Source organism: Eublepharis macularius, chromosome 16, assembly GCF_028583425.1.
Source record: "Eublepharis macularius isolate TG4126 chromosome 16, MPM_Emac_v1.0, whole genome shotgun sequence".
Classification (NCBI taxonomy): domain Eukaryota; kingdom Metazoa; phylum Chordata; class Lepidosauria; order Squamata; family Eublepharidae; genus Eublepharis; species Eublepharis macularius.
This window is the reverse complement of record NC_072805.1, coordinates 36,464,432-36,474,120: the sequence shown is the minus strand read 5'-3', so window position 1 is coordinate 36,474,120 and position 9,689 is coordinate 36,464,432. Positions and strand designations below refer to the sequence as shown.

Genomic DNA, 9,689 nt, shown 5'->3' with positions numbered 1-9,689 from the left:
GGAATGCCAGCTGGCTTTTTCTATTTGGGTCCCTTGAATTCTTTGAAAAACCTATTTTCTCATTATCCCGTACTCTGGATTGTGTGTTCATCTCAGGATCCCACACTGAACTATAAATAGATTAAAGCCTGAGCTTAGATGCGGAGGAGTTTCTTTCTTACACCAACACGGATTAGAGAATGTGCTTGTCTTTTCGTCGATCTACCTGGAAAGCCAATGTGGTGTAAGGGTTAGATGATAGACAGAGAGCAGGAAGATTTGAATTCAAAATTCTCCTGCAGTATGAAGCTTGCTAGTTGACCTTAAGCCAGCCCCCTTGTCTCTAAGCATAGCCTACCTCACAGGACTGATGTGAAGGAGAGACAATCTTGGTGGTTTTCAGTGGGTTGCCCTCGGAGAAAATGGTCACATGGCTGGTGGCCCCGCCCCCTGATCTCCAGACAGAGGGGAGTATAGATCGCCTTCCGCGCCGCCAAGCAGCGTGGAGGGCAATCTAAACTCCCCTCTGTCTGGAGATCAGGGGGCGGGGCCACCAGCCATGTGACCATTTTCAAGAGGTTCTGGAACTCCGTTCCCCCTGAAAAAAAGCCCTGATTATCAATATGTTCCCATTCTGTGGTTCCCCGAGGACGTTGAAGGGAGTGTGATCCTTGGCTACTTTTAGGATGCTATAAAACTGCTTTATTCAGAGCAAGATTTGAGTCCACCTTGCAGATCCAACAAAATTTTCAGAGTATAATCTTTTGAGAGTCAAAGCTCTCCTCAAAGGAAGCAGCCATTTCCTCCAGGGAAACTGATCTATTTTATCTGAAGGCGTGTTTTAATTTCAGGAGCTCTCCAGGCACCACCTGAAGGTTGGCAAGTATACTCCCGCAGAAGTCCAAAATGCCCCCTGAAGGATATGGGACCCTTAGGAATACCCTGGGAGGCGGATGGTTAGTGAAAATTGTCTTCCCTTCTTGCTTAGAACTCATATATAAGGCTGCACTGATTTCCATCAATTCCCTCAGGACTGAAGAGAACACACACACACACACCCAAAAGTGCTGGTACTGAGTACTAGTGAGTATCACCACACACACAAGTAGTGCCACACACACAAAACATGTACACACAAACACACAAAAGGCTCTGCCTAAAGGCCCCTGTCATATATGGGGTGGGGTGGGGGTGGTAACAAAGTCCATTTCTAGTATAAACATCAGTTGGCAAAGGAAGAAGGTGACCTGGCTTGTGGTTTCTCCCTGAAATAGGAACAGCTGGGCCGTCAAGTGATGTCACCTTTCTGGCGCAAAAGAATGAAGAGGTTTTAAACATGGAAACATTTTTGGCCCTGGCAGATTTCCTCTTTCTGAATAAGACAAGCAGGAGGCAAAAGTAAATATTAATTAGTTATGGGGGGGAGCTGGGGAGGGTGGCAGCGTTGTGACCTTTAAGTTTATTCCACTGGAGGGGAAGCCTCTCTAGAAATATGTTTGCACGGACCCAGAGAGATCAGAGAAACTCCAATGGCTAGAGAATATGTTTTCTTCTTTTTCCCATCGGATTTTTAAAAAACCTGTCCTAGTCTTTATCATATGTGGGAAGGATTTTTATACACTCCTGTTCCCGCCCAAAACCTGTGAGTGCCGCCTCATTTTCTGTTTCTTGGTAGCACGCCAAGGAATTGCTGTATATGTTGATTTCCAGATCGACTTTGGAGCATGGATGGAATGAACAGGTAGGTACCGGCTGAATAAATAAGTTGGGACTTGTCGGTGTCTGTGCAACTTTCTTTATGGGATGTCTTTTAGAAATTGCTAGTTTTTTGTAGCAGCTTTGAGAAACCAGGAGTGGAATTAGCAGTGCAGTCTTAAACAGAGCTGCACCTTTTAAGTCCATTGAATTCAATCTGTTTAGAAGGCTGTAACTCTGTCTAGGAATGAACTGTGTATTACTTTCAGCAGAGGTGCAAAATGAGAGCATTTGAAAAGAATCCTACCTTGTTACTTTCCCCTCTTTTTGCATCAAATGAAAGTGGAAACACAGATTACCCACGACAGAGGCAAGGAGCAAAAATTAACTCAGGATGAAAGTTTATGAAAAGAGGGGGGGCGGGACTATGTATAAAAATATATTAAATTAAAACACTGGAAATCATAAAGATGCAAGGTTTATTTAGCCAAGTATGTAATGGTTGATCCATAATGGGAAATTTAAGTAAAATGGTGATTTTTGGCTATTGTTTTTGGGGGTGGGGTATGAAACCTGACCAATATTGAACAGGATACACAAACAAACAAACATACAAAAACTTGGAGTCCAGTGGCGCCTTAGAGACTCATAAGATTTTCAAGGTGAAGTTCTCAAGAATTAGAGCTCCCTTCTTCAGACATAAGTAGGAATGGAGATCCCTGAGTCTTTATATTCCTGCCAAAAGGTGGGTGAGGTGTTACAAGGGAGGTTATCAGAATTTCAAGTTACAATGTAGCTTGATTAGATGCGGAAAAATCCTGTGTTACTGGACTTGGTCTCCTTGCGAGTAAGAGAATTATGGGGGAATTAGCAAGCAAGGAAGATGGCTATGCGAGAGGCGGGTAACTACGGATCTTTTTCATCCATTTTTACAGGGTCCTTTCCAATTATAGCAAACGAGACTGGTGCTTAAAGTCAAAGAGCAAACTTTTATTGAAAGAGGAAAATGCATGCACATACACACAGGGCAAATAGCAAAAATGGTCTCACACACACACAGTCCTAGGAAACTAGGCAGAAGTTAGAATAGAGTGAGGGAGGGCAACGTATATCTACCTATCCTGAAGAGTAGTCCAGTCCACGGAGGAAGAGAGCAGCTTCAAATGCCTGCATACTCAGCCAGGAGAGCAAGAGGCTTAGGGCAAACCTCAAGAGAACAGCGCTTTGGATCCAGTAAGTGTGTACAGAAACAGAGTCTTAGGGAAGAGACCCTAAGGGAGCAGCCTGGAAGCATGCACAATTTGAATGGGGCCGGGGCACTATTCTTATAGGGTAAAACGCTCCCTGAGGTGGGGGAGCCCAACTAGCAGTTGGAACAAAGACTCCAATGGTCAGTTCCTGGGAGTTACAATAACAAAAGGTTTGATTACCTTGATTGGTAGTTGCTGGGGTGTGTGAAAGAGAATGCAAATCTTGTCCTGGCTATGCACAACAGGGCAGTTTGTTAATGAAGTTCACCGGAGCTAAGTTAATGAATGTAGTTGGGGAATGTACCTTCCCAGGAATGAATTATAAATACGTATGAATGCTAGTTGATTTTCTCCTCAGTCATGGACAGGAGAGCTCATCATGGAAGGAGGGAAAGGAATGTGTTAAGTGGGAAGACACTACAAGACCTTTGTTGCTCTGGAATCCTTTAGAGGTTGGGGAAACTGCAAAACTAATCACCGCAACTCTCTCCACATTAACATGTGGTATTCCATTCATGCCTGGATCTCCCGGGCGGGACTCAGCAACTGTTAGCTGGAATTCCCCTGGCTGCAATTCAAACTGCCATTTTAAATCCAGGGGCCTTGTGACATTTGATATCACAGGTAGCCATATTAAATGGCTATTAAAGATGGCGGAGGCCAGGCCGACTGCTTACATCTGAACTGTCGTAGAGACAGGATGGAATACTAAATTGGTCATGGACTAAGTTGGAGTGGCTGTGGCATCTCAGTTCTTTCTAAAATGGTGAGGCTTTCCCCTTTCCCCACACATCTTTCTTACTCTTCAACATCCTTTCCTCTCCTCTTTGCCCCGCTGGAAGAAACATACAGGATGCGGACCAATAATAGATAGGATTATCTGTAAGAAACTACAGTGGTACAGTGTCCTTTAAAACAGCCAATTCTGTATTTAGAGCAACTAACGGAGGGTGGGAAGGCAGATGAGTGCTGTTGATTGTTCTGGACTTCCTGCCAGATTTCCTAACAATAACCCTCTTCTGGCATGTACGTTTGCCCTTCGGCTCTGGCGCACCCATGCTCTATGTGCATTTCCCACTGTCCGAATGCCACTTCTTTGCGAAGGGTAGACTAACAAATTATTGACCTGCTGGAAGAGACCTCTGTTTGAATGTCCGCATCGCCTGGTTTAGTTATTTTTGAAGTACACCCTGAGTCCAGGGAGTTCAGAGGTAGAGAAAAGGTATCAAGTTCAGTCTCTGCATCTACAGTTTCAGGGGGGAAACCTCCCACCCTCTTCATGTGATAGACTGTGCCAGAGGTCCACCTTGTTTGAGCACAAGGATTCCTTTGATCCAACCCAATGATAATAAAAAGTTGGGTCCAAAAGGGCCCTTTTTCTTACAGAGGGATCTTCCACTCATCTAAGGAGCCTTCCCTCAGCCAAAGGGAACCCTCAGATCCAACATCATACAAGAACAACATCATATAATGACTGTTTTCACACAAATTGAATGCACTTCCTGTTGGAAGAGGAGGGTTCAGCGCTGTCCCTTTCCTCAAGTTCCAGAGGGGGACAAACCAAAGAGTTAGAAAGAAAGAGAGGTCAGGGCACTCTGTTTACTGCTCTGACTGTCCTTTGATATGTAGATTGCTATTCTCAGGATTTCTTCCTCCTGACTTCCTCCCTCTCATTTCTTCTCTTCCTGGCATTGTTCCAGGCAACACCTCTCTCCTTCTCCCTCCATCTTGGCAGCATGGATGCAGGCCTTGTCCTAGCATCCATGCCCATCCTTAGACTAGATAGGTAGTTAGGATCTTTCTCTCCTCCTTTCCTATCAACGTATGTTCCTACAATAAAGAACTCTCATTTCTTTTCTAAATATAAAGCAAGTGTATGATTTATTATTTTCATTCCTGCACATACACTAGCTAGCAGAACGAACTCACAATCACCTATAATTACACTTCCTATGCCAAATGATAGACTCTGCTAATGGCCCAAACATAGAATCTTTTTAATTAGGTTTCTGGGGCCTACATAATGATTTATTTATCACTTTCAATATACTTTAGCCATAATTTGCAACAGGATTTTCCTGTTTCACACAGGAAAATGCAACTTCAAATAATTGCTGAAGTGTATTATTCAAATACAGATAAATCAAGATGGGTAGTCTGTAGAAGTAGAAAAGAGCAAGAGTACAGTTGCACCTATAAGACTAGCAAAAGTTGTGGTAGGGTATGAGCTTTTGTGAGTCACAGCTCAGCTCATACCCTCCCACAAATTTTGTTAGTCTTATAGACATGACTGGACTCTTGCTCTTTTCTACTATCCAAATGCTATGTGTGTGACAGCAGCCACAGATGCTACTTTGGTAACAAAGACTAATAGCACATGCTCTTGAAACAGCTCAAAAATGCTCCTCCCATTCTACTTACATGGTTCCCTGGGGGGGAAGAGGCGAGCAAGGTGGGCAGGGACTTACCTACCCTGCTAATATTTAATCCATATTCTGTCTCCTGGGTCAGGCTAGTTCTCTCGTCATGGAAGCAAAGCTCCCACGACAGTTTCTTTTCTGTGCTAGATAACTAAGCGACCAGGAGAGAGATGGACAGTGAGGGGGTCTCTTGAGGGACTTCTAGACATTTCAGCATGTTCCATTTGCACCGCAGCCCTTATCTGTGATCCAGGAAGCGAACTATAGGAATACAGATAGACGCCAGGAGGTGGAGAGATAAACAAGTGACTGGGATGTGTCGTCTAATAGCAGATAAGGCGGAATGTCTGTTCTGGCAGGATCCTTGAGGCTCTAGTTTGGAATTCAGTCTGCAGCTGCAGGCAGCCCCGGTGGCTTGCCCAGCAAGGGAAAGAGGGTTGGGGGCAAAATGGGGACGTTGTATCAAGGCTCTTCTCTGCATAGGTCACTCCGTTTGAGCATGGGAGGATCTTGCGTCTCGGACTATGTCAAGAAATTTGCGGTAAGGGGACAAGTTTCTTCTTTAAAAGTGTTCAAGAATGACATTTGTAGTATAACAACATTTGGGTTTGAACATCAGATGCACAGCTGGGGCTTGGCATGGGATTTGCGTGCCATTTCCAGAACAAGTCTAACATGCACGACAGTCTAGGGTGTTGGGTTTTTTTTTAATAACCAAAACACCATTTTGTTGTTTCCTGTCTTTTACTAGGTTGGTTCCCATAGTTAGATTACTTTCATATTGCTAAGAGTGCCTTTGGTGCACTTTGAAGCCTGTTTATTGACTCAGCACTATGATGATGACAACAATGATGACTAGATTCTTGGATAAATTCCAAGTCAGTGAAAGACCAAAAAATTCCAGCCCAAACATCTGGTGGGCTGTGTTAATATCATATATTAATAATAACAATAATGATGATGATAAGTGCTTATATATTATTTTCAGTGTTCAAAACACTGATACACCCTATTGTTGCAATCCTTACAACAACCCTCCAAGGTAGGCCAGTATCAGAACAGGACAGATTTGGGGCCAAAGCTAAGAGAGAAACTGGCTTGCCTAAGACAGAAGTAATTTAAGCCCTGGACACCTTCCCACCTTTCTTATCCTCTCTGTACATGCTCCTAGTTATGTCTGTAGCTCAATGGTTAAGAAGTTTGGCTGTGAAACAGCACTCTGTGGGTTCAACTCCCACTACTGCCATGAGCTCAGTAGGTGGCCTTGGGTAAGCCATTCCTCTTAGCCCAGCTCCCCAGCTGTATTGTGGGGATAATCATAACACTAACTTGTTCACCACTCTGGGTGAGGTACTAGGGTGTTTTTTGTAATAGTATTTTGTAAGAGGGTATTTTTTGTAATAGCATCCTTTAGATATTGCTAGCTATCTCCTTAGCTTTATTTGACAAGCGCCCACGCTGGCAAACTTTTAAAAATGCCAGTTAAAGAGACTTCTGTTTCCTCCTATTTGTTGGTGATCCCTGGCTGATATTTACTGAAATATTTGTTTGTTGCCTTTCTCCCCATCAAAGAGAGCTCAAGAACTGGTTGAAAAAGGATGTGGTTTTGATCCCAGTTCTGTTTTAATTCTGACTTTGCTTTTTTTTGTGAACAGAAATATAATCAAGGTAGATGATTTGCCTGCCTCTCCTCCCACACCTTTAAGTCTGCTTGACTACTGAGCCAAAGAGAAGCCAAATTCGTGTGTAGAGGAGAATAGCATCACACCAATTGGCCCCCCCTCCAATGCATACACAGACAGCCAAACATCTGCAATAGGTGTGTGCCAAGACACCTTCAAAGGGGACTTGTTTTGTATTAATCCCAGTTGTGTGCAGAGTTACCCATTTGGACAATCTTACACGTGTGTATAAGCTGGTAGCAGTCATGCAGATGTTTGCATAGACAGATGGGTCAGAGAGGGCCTATTCTCCAATACGTTCTTAAGGCATACATGATTTTGATCAGAACTGTTACTGGACAAATGTATTGCTCACCTTCAAGATTAAAATAATTTCATGGTGATCTTAAAAAAAATCAAACCCAGCTGGATTTCTTCTTCATTGGAAATGTTGTACAGGTAGAAGCACCTATGCCTGGCTACCCCAAAATTTATGCCTAGCCACTCCAACTTTGTCCAATACTGGAGGTGGGGAGAAACCAAGCAATCTTCAATAACGGCTTGAGATAAATTCAGAAACTGTAGGTAGCTTTGATGTCACATTAATAGATTCCCCAAGCAACAGTCAGGCAATGCCTTTTTATTAGGACCAATCAAAATTTCAAAATAGTGAGCAAGATTTTGAGTTCCACAGGGCTCTTTGTCTGGCAGGATGTTCAGAACACACACACAAGCAAAGAAGGCGGAAGGGAGAGAAAGGAATGGAAAAGCTTGTTGCCTGTATTTTGCTGCTTTAGGCCTGGTTTTCACAAGCAGGAAAAGAATGAGGTGGCCCAACGTGACTGGATGACATCGCTTCAGAGTGCACGTGGTGGATTCCACCATTGAATGTTCCTTGTTGTTTCTTTTTTACATCCTCCCTGCAATTAGAAAACTAGCACCTCAGGGACAAAGGTTCCTACCTGTTTGTCTTTGCTTGCTAGGCTGTTCCTTTTTAAAAAAATTGTAAGGAGGCTTTTTAACATAGGGGTGCAGTTCCAAAATGTGATTCTCCATTTGCAGTCTGCAGGGATCTCATTAGAATTGCCGGTTTATAGAAGGTGGGTGGAGATCTTTTAGAATTACAGCTTATCTTCAGGCCACAGAGAGAAAATGGCTGCTTTGGAGGGTGGACTTGATAATATTATACCCAGCTGAAGTCCTCCTCTTCCCAAACTCCGCCGTTTCCAGGTTCCACCTCCCAAATCCCCAAGAATTTCCCAACCTGGAGCTGGCAACCCTAAGGTTGTCCATTTTGCTCCATCATTTTACCTTGCATGTAAAATTTTACCTCATTCCCTTGCATGTGTGAACCAACCTCAGAGCCAATACGATCCATTTAAACCACCCGTTAGAGGATAATTACACAGGTCTATTTCATGGGGTGACAGTTATAGCAAACTGCTGTGTGTGTCTGTAAAGGTCTTGGATGACTCTGAAGTGCCACATAAATGCATTTTATTATTATGGCTGTGTAAACTACTGACTTATCCTGTAGAGCTTTTCCTGCAGACCGACTAGCCATTATTTATGGATTGCTGAGGCTCGGCTTCAAATGCCTTTTTTCCTCAACCGATAAATTATTCTCGTACGTGTGAATGACGTCAAATGCAAAATGTCACGGAGATCTAAATTGGCAGATGAGAATGCCGGAGATTATTATTGTGGGAGACCCTAGTATCAAAGGGACACTTACTTGGCAAGATGGTTTGTGGCGCTATTCCCACTGTTGCGGGGTGAGGGGTGGGGGGGGGGGTGAAATTGGGCATGGCTGTGTGGAAAACGTTCCACTTAGTATCCATGTGAACAAGCAAGAGGCATGAATTGCACAGGAGGCCGGAGAGATGTGGAATGCAGGATTAACCCTATGGCATTCCAGGGCAGCTGCCTGGGGGCCGGGACCACCACTTTGCATCTCTCTTTGAGGTTCCTTCCCTTCCCTGTAGGCGTTGCTGTTCAGCTTTGGCAACTGGAAAATTCTGTACGGCTTTCACAATTGCTCTGCACGCCGATATCGAAAGACACAGGCAGCAAAGTCAATCAAACTGCTGTCTAATTATTTCTGAAAGTCGCTACAAAGACAGCATGACCCTATATAACACACACACATTTGTTTTTGGGGGTGCATTCAGAGTCCAGTGTATTGAGTTGTCACCCCAAAAATCTGGTTTTGGTGGCCAGTGTATTTCACAACCCATTTCTTTGTTTAGATTCTAGAACCTTGCTTTAAAAACAATAGCTTCGATTTTCAGGTGTACAGTATCAGTTTTATGCCTTTTCCTCCTGTTTGCTCAAAATTACTGCAGGCATCCAGATTAAATTTTTTGCTGACGGTAGTGCCTTCTATCAGCAGAACAGAACTTCCTGCCTTCCTTTTCTTTTCATAGCTGCAGTGTTACCTTGTAGAGAAAGTGGGGGCTTTGCTCTTCAGCAGATTTGGTTGTGCAGATTTTTATTCTAGTGCGTTTTTCATTCTTGTGTGTTTTAAATCTTGAGTGCTTTTAAATTTGTCACTCATCTAGTGGATATGACTTGATTTTTTATGTATTTATTTATTTTCAATTTATATACCGCCCATCCCCAGGGGCTCTGGGCGGTGAACAGTTAAAATCGATAAAAACAAAAACTAAAATCAATATACAAAT

The 9,689-nt window shown here is 43.4% G+C and overlaps 1 protein-coding gene across 3 annotated transcripts in view; it reads left to right on the top strand.

Annotated features, from left to right (window-relative positions):
• Nucleotides 1-1,520: 1,520 nt before the first annotated feature.
• MYLK3 (myosin light chain kinase 3) overlaps nt 1,521-9,689 on the top strand; it is a 36,920-nt gene continuing 28,751 nt past the window's right edge. For 2 of the 3 annotated variants that reach the window (XM_055000744.1, XM_055000743.1), the window contains exon 1: nt 5,454-5,885. In XM_055000744.1, the coding sequence (XP_054856719.1) occupies nt 5,793-5,885 (93 nt within the window). In that variant the 5' untranslated portion in view covers nt 5,454-5,792. Of the gene's footprint in view, nt 1,721-5,453; nt 5,886-9,689 lie in introns of those variants that run through there. The other variant, XM_055000745.1, reaches the window with a different exon arrangement.